General features: G+C 44.0%; 1 protein-coding gene across 7 annotated transcripts in view; it reads right to left on the bottom strand.

Moving 5' to 3' along the window:
* The window catches only part of NTM (neurotrimin), a 967,921-nt gene that overhangs the window by 411,200 nt on the left and 534,617 nt on the right, over positions 1 to 22,104 (bottom strand). For 5 of the 7 annotated variants that reach the window (XM_047692549.1, XM_047692554.1, XM_047692553.1 and 2 more), the window contains one exon: positions 16,379 to 16,463. In XM_047692549.1, the coding sequence (XP_047548505.1) occupies positions 16,379 to 16,463 (85 nt within the window). Of the gene's footprint in view, positions 1 to 16,378; positions 17,332 to 22,104 lie in introns of those variants that run through there. The other 2 variants (XM_047692551.1, XM_047692552.1) reach the window with 1 other exon arrangement.

Genomic DNA, 22,104 nt, shown 5'->3' with positions numbered 1-22,104 from the left:
GGATATTATGCAGATTTTAAATGCTTATAATTTTCAGATGTGATAAATGGCAATGACAAAGCATAATGGACCAAAGAAGGATGACATTTCAGTTAGAAAACACTAGACCCATAGGGCTAGGTGTGTGTGAGGAACGGGCGAGGCACCAAATATTGGCTGCCACGAAACCACAGAGCTGTAACAGCCTAGACAGTATCCACATGGTAACTATGCAGAGCAAATAAAATCAACACAGGTGTCGTCTTTGTTTGTGCGTTTTTTTTTTTATTTATCATTCATCTCCTAAAATCTGTGCCACTATCATCATTTGCTCCTTAATTTGTATGTTATACTAGGTCTCACAGACACTCAGGAGTGCACATGTCTCTGTACTCCTTACCCCTTCTTCGGTTTTGAGGCTGACTCTTTTTGCCCTGCTCCTCTTTGAGTATGTCATGAAACTTGTCTCCTCTGTCTAGAAGGTTTTTCCTTCTGATTCCTGCAGGGATCACACCTTGCACACACCCTTCTCCCTATACCCTGGGTTACTCTGTCCATTACCCATATTTTACTCTATGACACAGTGCTTTCCAATACATAATGTATAGGTTGTCTACTTATTCATTTAGTGATAACTGGTGCCTGTTGAGTACAGTTGCACAGGTTGTGTGCTGCTCAACAGTGGTGGGTGGAGGGAGTTAACAAAGCACCGCTCTGTCTATCCCACCAGGAACCCTAGGGAATGACTTGTCAGACTATAAGAAGCACACCTAATTCTAACTGTCTGTGCAAATTATATGCTGGAACAGGACACCTTTGTTTCAATTCATAGAAGCTGCAGCCTTGGTCCCCAGTCACTAAAAAATCACTCTGTGAAAAAGAAACTTCATGCCTAGTACAGAGCCTGGCACATACAAGACTCATAGGACATCTTGCTGAAGTGACAAAAATCAGCTCATCCATTTATTCCCCAAGAAAACATTAAGCTCCTATCATGTGCCAGGCACCATGCATCATTTGGAGACAACAATGAACATAAAACAAGATCGCTGACTCTATGTGTCTGTGTGGCCTCTGTTCCTTGTAGATCTCCTGCCACAAACATCTTCGTCCTTCCTTTTCTATACTTTCCTTCCCCCTCTTACTACCCTGCCACCTGGTTGCACTTCTTAAATTTGACCTCTGACAGTGGTTTTCGCTCATTTTTCTTCAACATTTTTTAAGAAAAAGCCTGCAAATCATCCCATCTGTCTCTTTACTGTGTGTCAATTAAAACACTGAGTATTGGAATATCTCTAGCACAAAAGGTTATGCTAAGTAAGAAACCTCCAGCCATTAATGAGCAATTTGTCATCTAAGAGGTATTTTCACTAATTACGGTATGTCTCAAGTCATAGCCATTATGGATATGTGCTAATTTACTTCAAGGTAAAACTTTTCTTTGTCACTGGTTTTCACATATTCTGTAAAGCAGACATTTTACTTGCTTCTGAGATGTAAGGAGTCAAGCAAATGAAAATCAAACATTTAAGGCTTCAGTTTGAAAAGGCCATGGTTCCCACTTTCAGACACATGCAAAATCACTAAAAGCCTTGCCAGGAAATTTTAATAAGTGCTTAAGTTTGGACTTTAAAAAAAATCTGTGTATTTCGATGCAGTTGAAATGAGAAAATAGGAATCACAGTAGTTGTGTTGAATTAGATAGCATAACGCTAGCTACTGTAACAAATGAACTCCAAAATCCCAGAAGCCTATCACAATGGAAGTGTATGTTTCCTCCGTGCAATCATCTCACAAACAAGGTTCTGGTTCAGCTGGCGGGGCAGGGGTGGGAGCCTTGCTCTGTGGAGGCATTCAATGACTTGGCTGATGATGGAGCATCTGCCAAATAGGACATGGGTTTCCAAGGTAATTTTGGACATCGACATCCAGATGGCGTAAGGAGAAACAGCATGAAGTATTTCATGTGGGAGCTTTATACGGGCCAATCGGCACATAACTTTTGCTCACATCCCTCTGGGTAGAACTTGGTCACCGGGCCAAACCTGAATTCAAAAGAGGCTGGGAAAGGGGAGTCCAGCATTGTGCCCAGAGAGAAGGATAAACAACCTATATATTTTTGAATAGCTAATCTCTTCCTCAAATGTAAAGAACTGAACAGAGCAGTAGGGGCCATGCCCTGCCTTCTCATTTCAGACACAGGGATACTGGGAAACAGGGAAACACACTAATTTTCTTAGCAGTATCCCATGGTGAGTTGTGACAGAGCCAGGGCTCAAACTCAGTTCACCCCAGCCCTCAGCCACAATTCACCTTCCAAAAACGATGACACTTGCTGAGCCTCTTCGAAATCACTCCACCACAAAGACGCTAGACTTGCAACATCATCGGCCTCCATAGAGCACCCAGGGTCACCCGATTCAAAGCCCTTCTATTTACCCACAGCAAATCCATCTCATGCTCCATCCTTCCCGCACTATATGAACTAACACCAACCAAGTACAAGACGCTGCACTAAATACTTCCTATTTCCCTCCTGGCTCGCTACTCCTATTATCAAACAATGACAAAACTAAGGCCCAGTGAGGTTAATCAATGTGCCCACGTCACTCAACTGGGAGGCTGCAAAGCCAAGATTTGAACACAGGGAGGGGCCTGGCTCCAGACCCCTTACTCAATCATGCTTTGTAGCCTTCAGGTAGACTTCCCTTAATAAGTAATGGTTTAAAAATACATAATAGACTTGGAATAATGTGTTGGAAGTGAGGCTCATAGCCTGATTTCTGACCAACTGCCACTTCCTTTTTTCCCCCATGGTTATAGGCCTTGAACTAGAAACTAATCCTTATTTCCAAGTGTTTATTAGATTTTCTATAAAACCTCTTGTGAAAATGGAAATTTAAAGGTCCTTTAGCCTCTGCACATGGAGATTTTATGAAGTGTCTGCCTGCATAAGTCCCCCTGAACTGCCTATTCTACTCCATGTCCTAGAAGACAAAACCAAGGCTAGATCACACCCCACCTATTTTACCTCTGTTCAGGAACACCCAAACTTCTGCCAAAACACACATATACCTTAGTCCCCTCTTCTTACTAAAAGATAAATAACTTTCACTATTAACAGCTTAGTATTATTCCCAATAAAGCTTCCGTTCACCCGACAACTGTTTCTTAATATATGCCACATTCCAGGCCATAATTTAGCCACTATAAAGGAAAGTAATAATGTCAGTAGCCTTAGGGGTCTTATATTTGAGTGGAAGAGGCCATAAATAAATAATAGATGAATAAATAACAGTGTTAAGGGTGATGACAAAAATTAAACCTATGTAGGGGAACAGAGGAGAGTGGGGGATGGTGGGATGGCTGTTTCAAACAGCATGGTCTGGACAGTCTTCTTTGAGGATGGGATATTTGAGCACACAGATGCCATGAAGATCTAGCCATACAACATTGCAGTGGGTCCTGGTGGAAGAAAGAGCATTTCCTCAAGCAAGAATTGATCTGGTGAGTCCAAGGTTCAGTCAATTGCATCCTTGTGAGCGGAGCAGATATGACAGAGGGAATGTCTGAGGGGTAGGTAGGCACCAGGCAATGAAACATTTTCAGACCACTGATGTGTTTGCATTTCTTCCTGCACATTACTGGAAGGCACCATGAGGTTTTGAAGAGACTGGTATAATTTGATGAAAGTTCTTAAAAGACAGCTTGAGCCAAGAGGCGGAGAATGGTCTCTGGTAGAGCGGCACGAAAGCAGGAAGACCAGATGAGCTGCTACTAGAATAATCTAGGAGGGAACTGATGCGGCTTTGACTAAAGAGGTGGTTTTTGAGATGGTGAAATATGGTCTGATCCAAGAGATATCTTAAAAGTAAAGGCAAACAGGATGTATTGGTAGATTAGATGAAGCATTAAAGAGGAAGTAAAAATAGGTACCTAGGTACCAGGTTTGGAGCCTGAGCCACTGGCTGAATGGTGGTGTCCATTCCTAAGATCGGGGCAGACTGGGAAGGAAGATCAAGGAGGTGAGTAAAATGGGGCTGGGATCAAGAACTTCAGCTGGAGGCCTTGGGTTTGAAATGTATGAGCCATGAAGGAAAGGAGGAAGGAAGGAAAGAAGAAAGAAAGGAAGGGGAAGAGGAGAGGAGAGAAAAGAAAAAAAAAGGAAAAGACAAGAAAAGAAATGGCTGAGACATAAAAGCAGACATGTGGATTAGTGCTAGGATATGTGGTCTGGAGCTCCAGTGGAGAGACTGGTCAAGGCAGAGCACAGGGCTGCAGCAAGAACAGCTGTGGGGAATGCAGCCTCATGGCACACGCACCAACATGAGTGGGGATTCAGGGAAAGATGGACAAAAACTGTCCAGAAGCCACAATGAGTAGCAAGAAGAGTATCTATCCGACTTTGGGGCTCATGATATGCAGTACATAGGAGAAAAACAGCCATTGTCAACATGACCCTAGGAATGGAAATCATTCAGGAGACAATCTCATTTCAAGCGTAAGGAAAAAAGAAAAAAAGGAGAGAGAGAGAGAGAGAGAGGACGTTTAGGAAAAAAGACTGACAACCTAGAGATTTTGCTGGTGACAGATCATGAAGCTCAGACAGTAGAAAGGTTTGGAGGATTTGGAGGAAGCCTTCAGTTCAGATCACTGGAGATACAGGACTACATGGTAACAGTAAGAATCTAGACGATACACACAACAGGGGGCGGGGAGGGGGCTTTGGGTTCTGAGGGGCTGAGATCACTGAGAGATGGGAATATGTGGGCCTGCCCTGATGATGTCTTAGGAAAAAGAGGGTAGTGAGCTCTAAGTATAGTCCTACTCCACATCAGCCTCCTAGATATTTGTAATGGAGGGTTTGGGGGGTCATCGTGACTAGGAGAGGAACAGCCATGCCAAGAACATTCAGAGCTCTGATGCCGCCTCTATGGACTGAAGTGGTTTGTGTCACGGTGGGTAATGGGGTGGTCTAACCTGTTTTTTCAGTGGTCCTTTATATATGATGATTACTTACGAGAACTCTTCCTTTATCATTTCTTTCTCCAAGTCCATTCATTTCCTGGAGCTGTTGTAACAAAACGTTACAAACTGGATGGCTTAAAAACAACAGAGATTTATTGTCTCACAGTTCAAGGGACCAGAAGTCTGAAATCAAGGTGTTGGCAGGGCCATGCTCCCTATGAAACCTGTAGGAGAGAATCCCTTCTTGCCTCTTCCTACTGTTGGTTCACTGACCACCTTCGGCAGTCCTTAACTGACAACTGTGTAATTCCAGGCTTTGCCTTCATCACCACAGGGGATTCTCCCTGTGTGTCTACTGCATTTCTCCATGGCCATCCTCCTACAAGGATGCCAACTATACTGGATCGTGGCTCACCTTACTCTGGTGTGATATCATCTTAATTTCATTAATTACCTCTGCAACGACACTATTTTCAAATAAGGTCGCATTATGAGATACTGGATGTTAGGATTTCAACATTCTATTTTCCTTCCTTCCTTCCTTCCTTCCTCTCTCTCTTTCTTTTTGTTCTTCTTTTGCTGGGGAGCACAATTCAACCCACAACACCAAAGTATTCCTCTTTCCAGTTTTTATGTACAAAAACGGCACCAAATTAAAAGGAATTTGCATGTATTCTCCATCTTACCATCTTCCTCATAGCTTCCAACTGGTTAGAATTATTTTGGATTGAGCTTTCCTGATGAGTTAATTTGTTCAAAGATGATTATTCTGAGTGTGAGTGCACTTTTCTACTCATCCACTCCATTATAGCCTGTTTGAAAGCCAGAGAAAATCAAGAAATTATTTTCACACAAATGTGTCTTCCTTTGCCTACATGTGGCCAAGAAAGCTTTATTTGATGGTTGATTTCAGTTTTGTCATTTTCCATCAGTCTAGTGGCTGATGCTTTTTTCATTAAAAATTCTATTATTTAAAAAAAATCCATCAGCAAGATTGTAAGATCACTTCAATCTAAACCCCCAAATCTTTCTGAGCCAAAACATCTCACACTGAGAAGAGAACAAGTTGGCCAAATATGCCCAAATAAGCCCAAATATCTCAATCATGTCAACCAAAGAGATCTGGAAAAGCAAGATAAGCAAAGGGAAAGATTTCTGTCTATAACCTAAATTAATTTGAGCTCCATGGCATACAGTTGAAGTGTAAAGGTCTGTTTTTTGTGCTTCCATTGGTGATTTCTGTGATCAGTTTCTAACTAGGCACACTGGTCTTACCCCAGACTTAAACAGAAGAAACATTCCAAATGCACAGAGATTTCTTTCTCAATTTTCACCATCACTGTTCAAGTCCTGATCTGTCCTCTTCATGCATAAGAGATGGGAAAGAATGGAAAGATTCCAATCAGAGAACATTCAAGCCAGAAGGACTTAAGCCCCCCTTCCCCGGAGCATTCCTACTTCTGCCTGCTGACTCCAGTGTAATTATCATGGAAAAATCAGTCTTCCAAGAGAAAAAAGTCTACTAATCCTAAATCTACACATGAACTCCTGACCCCACTCTTTGTTTCAGAGAACCAGCCTCTGCAGAGCTGTCTGTATGGCTTTTTTGAGCAGGAAAGTCATCTTTAGAGTCATGAAAGGTCAGAACTTGCTATGCAACAATCCTGTGATGAAAAACAAAGAAATACCCTTCTTCTCACCCCCTGTCAGACATAAAACAGTGCAAGAAATTATTTTAACTGAAGAAAAGTCCGAGGATCTAAACAGATATGTAGAGAAACACACAAGAGTACAATTAGGTTGGCAGATCGTTGAGGAACAAGACCTGTCATAACAATCAAGGTGAGGCTACTTGGGTGTTTACACTACAACTGTTTATAATGAAAATTGCCAAATGTGTGAATATTATCTATAAATATACCTACATACACATCTGTACATATGTACATACATATGGAGAGAAAAAGAGTAATAGTTATACACTGAGCTTTATGTGCATTATTTCATTTTAACCCAAAATAAATCTTTGAGGTATGTAATAACTGTCCTTTTTATACAGACAAATTAAAAACTTCTCCCAACTGCTCACAGACACAGTGCTTGAGTCAGGATTAGCCAAATCCTATCCCCCGGTGCATTTTCTTTCTAGCATACCATTCTTGCTAGAATATGAGTTAGTTAGGTCTTTGTTGGAAATCTTTGCCTCTATCAATAGCACTCCAATTACATATTCCTATTGTCTCCTCCTTCTCCTCCTTGGCACACATGTGCAATTTGGAAATTGCATCCTAAACCAACCAATTCCCAATTTCCTAAAAACACTACTATTTGGCCATCTATATGATGTTAATTGTATTGTTTATTTCTTATCAGTAATCTATTACACAGAGGGGAAAATCATCAACCTTCTCCCAAGGAAGCAAAGCAACCTCAAATAAAGCAAAGATAATGTTTTATTCTACCCATCAGTGGAGACATTGAACCTAAGAGAATAAATATACCATTAACATCAATCATAAATTTTTTTCAAGATTCTCCCATCTTGAAAGAGGCCAGTGGTCCTACTTCCAGTAAAACTAAAAAGAAAGTCTACTACTTCCAGTAAAACTAAAAAGAAAGTCTATACGTCAAGGTCTCACCCACTCTGCCTCCCACTGTCGGGTATCTAGATACACAGGCTTGTGGGATCCTCATAGAACTGTATTTCTACCTCAGTTTTTTTCAGTATCCCAGGCCAGAGAAATACATGACAATGTGCGAGGATTTGCTAACTCACTATGAGAGAGCCCAAGACTGCTGATCTCTGAAGCAAAAGGTTAGTGGAAGAACCTGAAATAGACTGACTCTGAACAAACCATGTAGACTGTAAGGTTGTGTAAGGAGAAGAAATTTCTAGGGGCCAGTTGGGTCATTCTTTGTGACTCCGTGTCATAAAACTTAAACTTTCCCATACCCTTCCTAAAATACTTCAAGAAAGCAGATTCTTGCGCTCCAAATTCACCTGGTTTCTAGAGGAAAAAAACAAATTCACCTTGTTTCTAGAAGAAGTACATCCTGGCAATGAAGCAAAGAAGGCATAGAATGAGAAAAGTCCTGTGGTACAAAAAGAGAACCAGCTTCAAGTCAGACAAAACTAGTTCCAAGTCCAGGCTCAGCCACCATCTGACTGCGGGATGTGGGAAAATGGCTCATTTTTCTCAGTGCTCTGGTTTTCTGATCTGTAAAATCAGAATAATAATTGCATCCACCTGGCGGAGCAGCTCTAAGGATTAAATAAGACTCTGCTCATAGAGCGCTTAGCACAGAGCCTGATATAGTGAAAAAAGTTGTCCCATATGGAATCAGAGGTGGAACAGAAGGCTAAGAACGCAGGCTGCGGTGCCAGACACGACCAGCAGTGAGGAGCGAACCGGGAGATAAATGCTAGCTCTCTGTCGTGAAGCTATTAGCATGATGCTTCTGCCCTTAGTAGGAAAAGGTGGCCCTCTTTCAGGCACACGTAGCCCTACGCTAGGGCTCCCAGTCAAGTTGGGAAGCATGGGCTGGGTATCAGGGCCACCTCGCTCTTCTGAAAGGCATCTTTGTGCAAGACTGGTGATCACTACCCTCATTATCTGTAAAACCAGGTGGCTCAACTCCCTGGTCACTGCAATTCTTTCAAACTCAAAAGAAACATTTCTGCAAGGTACCTATACTTGTAGGTGAGGAGTGTCAGAGGACCAGGGCCCAGCCTGCCCCACTGTGTTCTTCGCCAGGTTCCCGTGACAACTGGCATACTCTTTCTCCTTCTGCCCCATGCCTGGTTGGGTTTTTCATTTTCCCATTTTAGCTTTTGGCTTCTCAAAAGGCTGAATGTGCTTCCAGGAGCCTCCCTCCACAACCCCATCTGTCCACGCTCTTCTGAGCCACAGTCCACCGGCTGGATGGCTGGCAAACCCCAGAGGTGAGCACATAGTGGTCCATCCTGGGAGGAGGCAGTGCCGTCGGAACAGCACTTGCTTCCTCAGTGGCATTGCTATTCTGAACGAGTTAACTCATCAAGAACAGATCAATAGTTACAGCACGAGACAACCACTGCCAGCAAATTCCACATAGAGAGAAAGAAGGATGGGCAGAGAGGTGCTTTTCTGTGCCCCTCCGTATTTGGAAAATGCTAATGTCCCCGAGCTGCCCCTGGGGTTGAACACCTCATCAGAGAGGAGTGTTTCTTCAAAGGCTTAAGGACTGGGTCCATAAGTTACCTGGCAGAAAGGAGACACGTGTCATGGGTGTATCTCTGAAATAACCGACAGATGACACAGCCCATCTGTGTCCCTGACAGAAAGACACCAGCCCAGTCAATTATGTGTGTTTGTAACTCCTCAAGAGCAACCTCTCACAGCTGGGCGGCCCGGTCAGAAATGACAGTCAGCCAGAAACATGTCCAGGGCAAGGACAACACAAAACAACTCAGGGGAAGGGACAGAGAAGGGCAAGGAGGAGAAGACGGTGATCTCAGATTTCCTGCATTCATTCATGCAACAACTACTTCCTGAGTACCTTCTGTAGGAGACATACTGGTGACACAGAGCTGAAGGAGACAGAGAAGGTAACTCTTCTCCAGAAAACTACAGCCCCATTGGGAAAGACAGGTCATAAACACATAATCAAATATCTCAATAGGAAAACCTGAGACAGGAATGACTCCTCAGAAGAAAAACAAATCCCAGATGGTATACCAGTGTAAGATGCGTGGAGGTTGTTAAGGGTCATTTTGATTTGGGTATCAGTAAAGGCTTCAGGGAGTGGGTTCCATCTGAGGTGAGGCCAAATGATAAATAGCTATCCGTGGAAAGATCTGGAGTAGGGGGAATCCCAACAGAGAGGACCACAAGTAGAAGGCCTTGTAGTAAGAATTCATTTTCTATGTTCACGAGGTGAAGAAAAGGCCAGGATGTCTATAGCAGAAAGGCAGGACACCACTCAGACTTTATTAGCAAAAACCATGGACCAAGTAATATGCTGGGTACTGGGATACAAACATGAAGAAGGCATAGTTCTGCCCTCAAGAGGCCATGGACTGGCTGGAGAGACAAAAAGAGAATTCATCTGTTCTAAAGTGAAATCCTAAGTGTTTTACACGATACAAATAAAGTGTGCCACAGCTTCCTATGTTTGGAAGGGTACTCTATGGGTATTCTCAAATATCCAAAACACATTATTCTGTGATAGCCCATGGAGTTGTTATATCAAAACTCAACTTCAACTATCAAAGTACCATCCATTTTTTTCAAAGAAATGGAACAAATAATCCTAAAATTTATATGGAACCAGAAAAGACCTTGAATAGCCAAAGGAATATTGAAAAAGAAAGCCAAAGTTGGTGGCATCACAATTCCGGAATTCAAGCTCTATTACAAAGCTGTCATCATCAAGACAGCATGGTACTGGCACAAAAACAGACACATAGATCAATGGAACAGAATAGAGAGCCCAGAAATAGACCCTCAACTCTATGGTCAACTCATCTTCGACAAAGCAGGAAAGAATGTCCAATGGAAAAAAGACAGCCTCTTCAATAAATGGTGCTGGAAAAATTGGACAGCCACATGCAGAAAAATGAAATTGGATCATTTCCTTACACCACACACGAAAATAGACTCAAAATGGATGAAGGATCTCAATGTGAGAAAGGAATCCATCAAAATCCTCGAGGAGAACACAGGCAGCAACCTCTTCGACCTCAGCCGCAGCAACATCTTCCTAGGAACATCGCCAAAGGCAAGGGAAGCAAGGGCAAAAATGAACTATTGGGATTTTATCAAGATCAAAAGCTTTTGCACAGCAAAGGAAACAGTGAACAAAACCAAAAGACAACTGGCAGAATGGGAGAAGATATTTGCAAATGACATATCAGATAAAGGGCTAGTGTCCAAAATCTATAAAGAACTTAGCAAACTCAACACCCAAAGAACAAATAATCCAATCAAGAAACGGGCAGAGGACATGAACAGACATTTCTGCAAAGAAGACATCCAGATGGCCAACAGACACATGAAAAAGTGCTCCATCTCACTCGGCATCAGGGAAATACAAATCAAAACCACCATGAGATATCACCTCACACCAGTCAGAATGGCTAAAATTAACAAGTCAGGAAATGACAGATGCTGGCGAGGATGCGGAGAAAGGGGAACCCTCCTACACTGTTGGTGGGAATGCAAGCTGGTGCAACCACTCTGGAAAACAGCATGGAGGTTCCTCAAAATGTTGAAAATAGAACTACCCTATGACCCAGCAATTGCACTGCTGGGTATTTACCCTAAAGATACAAATGTAGTGATCCCAAGGGGCACGTGCACCCGAATGTTTATAGCAGCAATGTCTACAATAGCCAAACTATGGAAAGAACCTAGATGTCCATCAACAGACGAATGGATAAAGAAGATGTGGTATATATACACAATGGAATACTATGCAGCCATCAAAAGAAATGAAATCTTGCCATTTGCGACGACGTGGATGGAACTAGAGGGTATCATGCTTAGAGAAATAAGTCAATCGGAGAAAGACAACTATCCTATGATCTCCCTGATATGAGGGAGAGGAGATGCAACATGGGGGGTTGAGGGGGTAGGAGAAGAATAAATGAAACAAGATGGGATTGGGAGGGAGACAAACCATAAGTGACTCTTAATCTTACAAAACAAACTGAGGGTTGATGGGGGGAGGGGGTTGGGAGAGGGGGGGTGGGGTTATGGATATTGGGAAGGTTGTGTGCTAGGGTGAGTGCTGTGAAGTGTATAGACCTGGCGATTCACAGACCTGTACCCCTGGGGATAAAAATATATGTATACAAAAATTAAAAAAATAAAAAATAATAAAAAATCTCAAAAAAAAACCCAACTCAACTTCAATCATGTACATTCCTCAGACTTTTTCCTCTTAACTCATCCAAAGGAAAAAAAAAAAAAAAGCATTGTGCAATGGCAAAGCATACAGTCTATATAATTGACTTACCACTTATCTCTGATACTGACTTACCACATGGTCCCAATGAAATAATTCACTTTAGTAGCTGTTGCCTCACTGGGAGAATTTACAATAGCATGAAATACATTCATCAGAATTGCCAAGCTACAGATGGACACTTAGTGAAGATCTCCAATTAGTGACATCCACACAGCTGGGCACCTCAGTCTCTCCCATGCCTCACTCCTTTTTCAGTATTCCCATAGAGGAGCCCAGTCTGGAAGCTCTTTTCTGACCTCACGTTCACATACGCTAACAGGCATACTCTACTTCACCTCTTTGCCTTAGTTGGTTACCTCTTTGCCTACATCCAGCTTTTTGAGTTGGACTCAAGACCCCGGAGAGTCTAAGCCTCATACCTTTTTACACCCCAAAACCCAGCTCAGAGCCCTTCTTGTAAGAACCACTCAATAAGTCTTTGTTGGTTGACCACAGCTATATTTTAAAATACATGATGAAGAAATGTGGCAAAGAGACAAATGGAATAGAGGCTGGGGGTTGTTTTCATTCATTTTATTTGTTCAGGAAATATCTGGGAGCACACAGTGTTCATGACATTATACCGCAGGATCTCTGCTTTCCAAGCACTAGTTGCCCCCCAATGCATGAGGAGAAAGAACATAGAAAGTTCAACAACACTGCAGGAGGCAGGAGAGAGTCTAAGTCAGAATGACTAGCGGACACTCCAAGTACTAGCAAGGTATTAGAACACAGAGTGTGGTGGGCAAAGCGTGGAGCACAAGATCAGGGAGTAAGGTTCTGACTTACAGCTCCACTCTACCCCTTGCTACTTGTGTGATGCTACTGAAATTCCCCGCTCTGGGCCTCTGCTTCCTCAGCTAAGAAATTGGGAAATTAAGTGTATATCATGGAGTTGTTGTGAGCATTAAATGTTACGATGTACACAAAATATTTAACACCCATGGTAACTGACCAATCACTGGGAATGCTATTCATCTTATTAACAGTGTTACTCATCAACTGGCTTCAAAACTTCCTGCCTGTGCAACCTTAATCAAACAAAGTAAACTCTCCACGCCTCAGTTTCCTCATCTGCAAAATGGGGAGAGTAATAGCACCTACACCACAGGGTCTTTATTAGGGTTAAATGTTAATATTAGGAGGCTAGACAACAAGTGAGATACTATGTAAAACAGAATTCTCCCTGACACAGAGCAAGTGCTCCTTAAACCTTGGTTAATATTCTTATTACTGCACCTCACCCTTCAAAAAATATATATATATAAATTTTTTTTTGAAGGGTGAGGTGCAGTTATATATATATATATATATATATGCATACAAACCACAGCAGAAAGCCAGAAAGTATGGGAGATTGCAAATTGTTTGCGATTCCTTTCAGGCTGTCAATGCCACAGCTGGATGAAAGGTTTCCCAATACCTTCACAAGGATCGTTAGCGCTAATTGGATGAAATAAAACATTTTTAAAAGTTTCCTCACATTAGAATCTGCTGCTGAAGCATTCGTTCTATGGGGACTAGAAGAGAACTTCAAAAAATAAAACTGGTGAGAACAAAAGCAGAATAACACAAAACCAGAGCAAAAAGTCCTCTGCTGGTTGAGAAGTAAACTACAAGCATGGCCCTTTCGGTCAGCCACCGTGATGTGGAGAGGGCAGCCCTCCAGGGCAGAACAGAGGTGCTCGGGGCCTCCCTAGTTGTATTCTGTGTAGCTTGGTGGCATGCTGAACAAAGATGGAGAGAGAAAGGAAAGGAAAGAAGAAGGGATGGAGGAAGAGAGGAAGGGAAAGAGGGAAGAAAAAAGAAAAGATCCACATAAATACACAAAAAAGCAACAAAACAAAACACAAAAACAAAAAAACCCAGAGCCCTGAGCTGCTGGACAACTACAACCTAGAGTCAGGTTATGTGCAAATGTAGCAATTTTTGTCCAAACAAAATACATTCTGAAATTCCTATTTGCTTCTTTGCACACAGAATTACACAGTGCAGAAACTATGCTTGAGAGTTCACCCCAACATGGCGGCCCTCGTTTGTTCCAGTGCATGGATCCTGAGAAGAATGAAGGTCATCCTGCAGAGGCATGAGCATCCTCTGTGCAAGTCGTCTGTGACACCTGCTGCCCAGTTTACATCCTACATCAGGCTCATGGCCAGTGGGTTGGTGTCAGTCACACCCTAGCTCCTCTAATCTCTGCTCTGTAGGGCTCCATCCACAGGAATGGTCTTCCTTCTGCATGTCAGTCAGACATTCGGTCCCAGGGACTGGCACAGAATGGCACAGAATGGCAGTATTTGTTCTAGGAGGGCCTCTTCATGCCATGGCAGTGTTAGGTCTAAAGAGGAAGCCCCATCATATTCCACTTCCTCCATCTACACCCAAATAAGACCAGAGCAGATGTGAAAAATGTAAGCAGACATTAGGGCCTGGAAGGGACAGGGACAGGGAAGCCCAGACTGAGCAAGAAAGCCATGGAAGGAAAGGTAAAGATAGAGAAGCAGCCAGCATATGATAATGCAATTTTAATGAGAAGCTGTTCCTAACAAAGGCCCATGCCCTGGCTCATCATCTGCTGAATTCAGCCACTTTCCGGAGTCTAGCTAGGTTCTCATGAGCCTTGGGGGCTCTCCTGTGGGGCTAAGACCCAATCCTGGCTCATCCAACCCCCATCATTGTTTATACAATGTGAGACCATTGTCTGTTAGGGCCCCTTTACTGTTTCTTTTATCCAAATCTCTACAGAGCTAACTACCTTCCACCTTCTCCTTGAAAATGCCATCCCATCTGTTCCTAAAATGTTCTCCATGTGAGAATGAGTCTTTCTTATCTCCTAGGAACTACTGCGTGCAGCTAAGGGTTAGGGACAAAGGGAACAACCAGAGAACACTAAATTCATCACTGCATTGTGGTAGGGCTTCATTTCTGTATCTCTCATCAAGTAGTCTGAAATCACAGCATTTTTAGAGCTCCATGAAATTCCCTTATAAAGCAGATCTAGTAATTCTGGGGTGGGAGGCAGTTAGATATTTAACCTTTGTTCAAGTATGTCAAAAGGACTTGGTGGAAGAGGTAGGTTTCCTGAGCCAGTGAGTAATGAGAAATTCACTGGGGCCATGGACATTAGCTCCCCAAAGGCAGTGGAAGATGGGATGCTTTCCAGGCCCTGTGTGGGTCCTTAAATCACACACTTCCTTTGACAATGGCTTGACTGTCAAGGCCCCCTCCTCAACATTTTCTGTCCTATGGGTATTTCCTTGAGGGTACCATCTATAAACAATGCACTTTTAGAAGAAGGGTCACCAGAGACAAAGGAATGGACACCAGCACCAAGATGATCTTTCCAAGAACCTTCATATGCAAAGGACAGGAATGTTACCATGTTGCCTCGCAGTTGGCTCGATGGCCTAGTTTGAGAAACTTTATATAAGAAGGCATATTAAATCAAAGAGAGGCAGAGAAATCACTCTTCTCAGGAAAGTTCTTAACTTCTACCTCATGCTGACTTTTTCTAAAATTCTAGAGAGTAAGATCCCCCATTATAATCACTAATTCTCTTATGAGTGACGCAGTGTATAGACACTGGAAATTAAGTTAACATGTCAGTAGACAGGGTAATCAAGGACATAGATTCATCCCACCTTACACAAGACATAGCCAAGATTCTTCTCCTCCTCAGTTTCTGCAAGACTTAACCCCAGAAGCCAATCAAGACCCATCTCAATGCTGAAATCTGTCTGTTCAGTAGGTGAGTTTTGCACATACTGCTTCAGTGGACAGCACCAAGAGAGAACAGCTAACCACAGTAAATGATATTTTCCATGGACAAATCACATGCATCTCCATGACTTCAATCTCAGAAAGCCATGTTTAGACAAGAAAAAACATGTCCTTCTACCCACCAGCTCATAGTACGAAGGCACTCCAGAAAAGCTCAGACACAGTCCATGCCAGGACAAAACAGCCGCTCTGCCAGAGTACAGGAGCCCACTGGCAGCTCCCCATGCCATGGGCAGAGTGAAGGCATTCACACGAAGCTACACTTGTCCTTTGGGACTCATTAACTTCAAAGATGACTGTTCACACTGAGCCCCCGCCAGGTCCCCAGTCACCATGGCCACCAGGTTCGGGCACACACAGTAACCAGGCTACTGTCCTCAATCCCGGTGACTCCCTGCCTCAGCCGCCTCTCACGCTTACCAAGTCCTGAGCCAACGAGGCCAGTTTTGGGGAAACAGATCATTTCCCCAACCTCTGAGCGTTTCCCTAACACCACCACGTTCCCGGGGCAGAGCACTCAACTCATCCATGAATCTTGCAGGCCAAAGAACCAGCGACCTCCGTGCCAGCTGCTCCAGAGCACACACCTGCACCCCTGCCCCTCTTCCCCAACAACCCATACACATCATTGTCAATTCATAGAAGAAAAACAGATCCCTACCTGAGGGTGGCGCTCTCCCCCTGCCGGACCGTCACGTTGTCCATAGCTTTGGGGAAGGTGGCATCTCCGCTGCGCACGGGCACTCCTGTGGGTACAAGGAACAGCAGCCTGAGAGACACGACCACGAGGCACTTCCAGGGCAGGAACAGGTACCCACAGACCCCCATCCTCGACAGCCACAACTTCCCAGAACTCCGGCTGCGGCGCGGCACACACCCCCCCGGGCGAGCACAGGAAGTGGGTGGGGTGAGGAAGCGAGCTCAGCGACCCAGCAGTGAACTAGAGGCGACCGAGACGCGCGGGAGGAGAAAAGCGCGCAGACTCCTAAGTCTAATATTCCTCCCCCAAATCCGGCTTCGGGTAACCAATTTCCACGGAGGACAGCGAAGGGGGCTTCCTTGGTGCTGCTTCGGCCAGGGAAGATGGCCAAGAAAAGGGAAACGCAAGGCAGGTGCAAAGGTGTGGGCACGTCTCAGGAGTCCCTTCTTCCCGTTAGCAGTTCTGACATGGCACTTTGGAGTGGAGTAAGCACTTTGGTACCATAAGGGGACAGGGGGTGGGTCAGATCCGGCTCCCCAGAGGTGGTCTGCAATTCCTCAGTTCAAACAAGGGGAAATCCAACACTTTCTTTGTAAGTTTCAGAGGAAGGACCGCCGGCAGAAAAACAATCCGTAACAATAGCCAAGATGGAAAGTAGAGCACGCAGAAGGCGGCTCGGCCAAGCTTCGCGCGATCCGGATCCAGGGATCCTGCGGCAGCCTCGCGGTCAACTTCCTCCCAGCCGAAATGCGCGCTGCAGCCGCTGCGATCCGGCAGGTCTCGGCAAGGCCAGGCGCCGCTGCGGCGACCGAGGCAAGAACGGCCCGGCTGAGAGCACCGCTGCGGGCCCTCGCTCGCTTCTCGCTCGCTGGGGAAGGCGAGGCGCAGCCGGCACCGGAGCCGCGCGGACGCCAAGCTCAGCGGCCGCCCCCGGCCTCCGCGCCGCCTTCCTCCCGGGAGCAGCCCCGACGCGCGCGGGCCCCGACCGCCGGGGTTGTCATGGCAGCAGCTCCATCACTGACCGCCACTTTCTCCCGGGCCAGCGGCGAGCAAGCGGGCGGACTGCGCGCTCATCCCGGCGGGCGGGCGTGGGGCGCCGGGCGCGGGCGCCCACCTTAACCCCTGCCGCGCCGCGCCGTGGCAGTGCACCAGCCAAGGCGAGGAGTTTAACCATTTCCCCCTTTGAGAAGCTGTCACTTCCAAATTAAGAAGAAAGGCAAAGTTACCACACAATCTTAATAAGCCCAAGACATCTTAATAAGGGTCACAAACTAATTAACTAGGAAAGGAAAACCCTGCAGCATGCTTGCATGCACCTTTAAAATTATCAGATTAAATCCATTAGCATTTAGAGTAAATTTACAGTGTTGGAAGGATATTTTAGAAAAATCTAATTTTTATTCAGTAGTCAATGCCCACCCCACCAGCTCTCGCCCCCCCAACCCCACCCCCCACCCCATGGAAGCTACTTCCGAACACTGGAGACTCAACATCAACATTCTAAACAGAGATCTTCCACATATAAAATAAATGCAAACTCACAGAAGCCCCTTAGTATGTGAAACTGGCAAAATCGCATCAAAATTTTGGTCAAGTTCAGACACTCACTTACATTTTTATTCTTGTTTTGTCGACCTTAAAAGATGCTAGTCCTGCAAAAGTGCTCATTCAGATGAGTGTGAGCTACTTGCTTTATTTATACCGTGGACTCCCATGTTCCCTGGGTTTCACAGTTTTGCAAAGCTGATTTCATCTTAAAAGGTGTGTTTTTCAAAATCTTGAAACCCAGGGAAAAAAACTGGATTTGCCTCAGTTTCTGTCACTTCTCTACTCTGGCTCCTGTCAGTCCCTGCATATGTACATTTTAATTTCTCCCTTAAGTCCACCTCAGACCAAATGTGCATTTCCCTTCATAGGCCTGGCCCCTGAGCTGGGGAGAAGCCCAGAGCAGCCCAGCCCACAGAGCAGTGCCAACATGAGCATACTCTCTCCTCAAGAACTTCCAGGTCTGAGGCCCCGACACTGACCCAGATTCTCCCAGGGGATAGAGAAGAGGCAACCAAAGGTGACTTTGTTTCTTCCTCCCTCTACTTTCTATCAGATCCAACAAGGAAGCTGGTTTTATTAAACAGATATTAAATAACAGAAAAAAATGTTCTTCCCAAAGCCATCCAGCGAACACCAAAAAGATTGAATCATTCTAACTATAAGAGTCTTAGTTCCAGAGAAGTCCTTTCACCTTGCAAGTAATAACCACCACTTATACGTAGATAACATGTGTGTTAGAGATGAAACAAGCATCTCACCCTCCTACTCTCTCCTCTAACTACTTTAGATTGGTAGGGATAAAGGTAGGGTGGGAGCCGTACTACAGGATGACAAAGACATACTGAGCAAACGTGTTTTTCCTTTTTAATAGTAGAAATTGATCAACCAGAAAAGTTGGGAAACTTTACATTGAAGATCTCAATTAATCCATCATTAGGGTCATTTTTTTTTTCTTCATCTCTGGTGACTTCTCTTGAGAATAAATTCTCAGGGAAACCCATCTGCTATTTTTGGCCAGTGGGGACTATTTGATATATAACACCAAAAAAATCAATTGTCAACTTATGGTTGCAACAAATGACTTTACTATTGGGGGGGGGAGGGGAAGCAAAAGCAAAAACAAAAAATGACATCTATGGAAACCAGGAGAGTTTTGTTTATATTAAAAAAAAATCAAAGAAGGAAAACATATTTCTGCATCAGTATATTCTTGCAAGACCCTATTTTATGTCCATTTTACAATGAGGAAGTTTGGAAGTAGTAAGTAAAGAGTAAGATTGTGTTTGCTGACTTACAGTCTGCTGAATTTGGGGTACTTCTTTCCCTAAAGCCAAGGAGTTACCTAAACTATCCATATATACATTTTACCTGTCTCTCATGCTCCCCCACCAACCCTTGTGTGTAAACACATCCCCACAACCTCAGCTGGAAATAATTACAGTGGTGGGGAAGGGAGAGAGATTCCTTCTGGGCTTTGGAGTCATTTCCCTACAGTTTTGGAAATGGCAGAGATAATTCCTTTTATAATAAATTCTAGTCCTGGATCCTGCATCTAATTCCCACGTAGGTACAAATGAGCATTAGTTTTTTGCATCTGGGAATGTGGATAATGACAACTGGCCTTCCCAAGGGACCTACATACATGATTAACTCTACAGGAAAATACTTAGAAATCCATTTAAGGTGGAAGATGCTTTATTAATATACTTTGCCTGCCACCACTTCATTATTATGACTGGGCAGAAAAATAATTCTTCATAGGGGCTCTTTAAGACATTCAGTTTATACCAGTCTGCATGCCATTGATCTAAGACAGTCAAACCATCTTTGTCGCTGGCCGAGAAGGGAGAGTGCTGAACTGTAGCATCAGGCAGGAACCTCAGCAGAGCTCGGGGAAGGCTCAGGGTGCAGAGAGAAAAACCACTTGGAACCTCCTACCTGCCCTCTGGGCCCAGGGACACAAACTTTATTCAAAAATAGGAGTCTAGAAAGTGGCGAAAGACCAGAGATGACCATGCAGTTAACAAGGCAGAATCCATTTCATTTTAACTCCTTGATGAAGTTGTTTGAATAGATGAAGATCAAAATCAAAATCATATGTCACCTCCCTGCCCATGCTCTAATCCCTAAATATAACCAAAACTTAGTGGCTTATCTTATATCCTCTTTCGTGCTTCAAAAAAACTGCTGGATTTATTTTATTTTTCCCAGCATATCCAAGTTAATGAAAAAGGGATGACAGTCAGAGCAATTTCATTATTTGTGTTCTTTAGAGAAACAACTTCCTTTCTGCCTCCTGGAAAGCAGTTTCTTAACAAGAGCCCACCTCCACCTTCTTCCCCCCCACCCCCGTCTCCCTCTCCTTCCTCCCTTCCCTCCTGCATACACATATACTGTACACATAAATCAACTTGTCACATCTTGTGTCTGTGCTGACAGCTGTAATTGCTTCAGGTTATAAAAATATCTATAGGACAATGCCTTTCAAGCTCTCTCTCTCTCTCTCTCTGTGTCTCACACACACACACACACACACACACACACACACACACACCCCAAGCAAAAGAAAACAATCATACTTCCTTTAATGATCCTTTGACTGCAAAGGGGGAGGGGATCTTGCTGTTCAGACCTTGGAGATCTGGCAGGCAGGTGAGGAGACAGAGATAGAGACTTCTGGCAGCAATAGCATCTACACACTAAAGCAGGGTTGGAACAGGAAAGAAATTCCCAGTGATAGGGAAACCGGTGGCATGGTTGTTTTTGTTTTACTCTCTTACCTACAGCGAGCAAGCCTGGGTTAGCTACTAAAGAGCCATGAATATTCCACACACACACCAAAAGACCAAAAGAAGAGCACTAGCTTAAGAAATGCCAGTTCTGCTTCTCCTTCTCTAAAAAGGCTAAAGGCCCCCCTCTCCTGGTGGAGATTCCAAATAGGAGCGCAGGCGGGAAGATGAGAAATGCAGGGCAGTTCGTGTGGCTTGGCACAGAGCAGACATTGAAAAGTTTAATCAGAAAGGGTAGTGCGGATCTGGATAAAGAGCTACCTCTAGGGGAGCAGGGGTGGGCTGGACTTGGAAAAAAATGCATGCCGTTCTTTTCCACCTATATGAATATAAGATCAAAATAAAATCATTGTTCATCTGGGCTAGAGTCCAGCATGTTACAATTTCAACAGATAGAGCAAAAGAGCAACTTGAAGAAGGGGAAGAAGCCTCCGAGGAGAAAAAAGGGGTCACGAATAGAGAGAAGAGAAAAGGAGAGCAGGAAGAAGTGGCAAAGGTTAGGCTATCTATGGACTTTGAAAGCCACGCAACTTTCTAAGAGGTACATGAAGGAGAGAGATAGTCAGAAGAATAATCGGTAGGTAGACAGAAAAGTAAGGGAGAACACAATGAACGATTAAAATCAAAGTACCTTGAAAGCAAAAGCCAGATGCCCGAAGGGGAGCGTCCCATTCTGCCATGGGGCAGAATTTTTCCTTACCTAGGTTTTGGGTCATAATAAGAACCTCAGAATGATCTGGTCAGAGGGGACCTTGGAACATATTTCATATAACCCATTTATTTCATAAAGTGGGGGATTGAACCCAGGAGGGAAGGGTCATTACCACCATAAGGACATAAAGGTCATAACCGGTAAACCAGATCTACAACTCAGGATGCCTGGCTCCTGTTCCAGTAGAGCTTTCTGCTACACGTATTGGGTAAGGACACTGTTTCAGAGCTAACCAATAAAATATATCCTTTGGCTGCTACATCTGTGGGCAAGAGAGAGCACTACCAAAGAATGACTACTACTGCTCAGAATACCTCTGGGTAGCCAATTATTCAATTGAATTCAGTGCATTCAGTAAACATTGACAGGTAGATTCTGAGCTCTTCCGATGCAGCAGAAATCTTGCTGGAGTTAGTGCTACAAAAACAAAAGACATAGTCCCTGCCTTTGATTTGCTTATAGTCTAGAGCTGTTAAGTTTGACAGTCGTCTTATTTTTATTTGCATTCATGATTTTTGAACTTATAATGAACTCAACCCCATGCTCTCTATAAGTCCTCGAGAAGATTCTGATTGGCTAAGAGAAGCAAGCTGGAATCCATTTGACCCATTAGCTTGTGCAGATTTCCAGGCACTGAC

The sequence above is a fragment of the Lutra lutra genome, chromosome 10 (genome assembly GCF_902655055.1).
Source record: "Lutra lutra chromosome 10, mLutLut1.2, whole genome shotgun sequence".
In the NCBI taxonomy this organism is placed as follows: domain Eukaryota; kingdom Metazoa; phylum Chordata; class Mammalia; order Carnivora; family Mustelidae; genus Lutra; species Lutra lutra.
The sequence above is the reverse complement of the archived record's forward strand: the minus strand, read 5'-3'. Positions and strand labels throughout refer to the sequence as shown.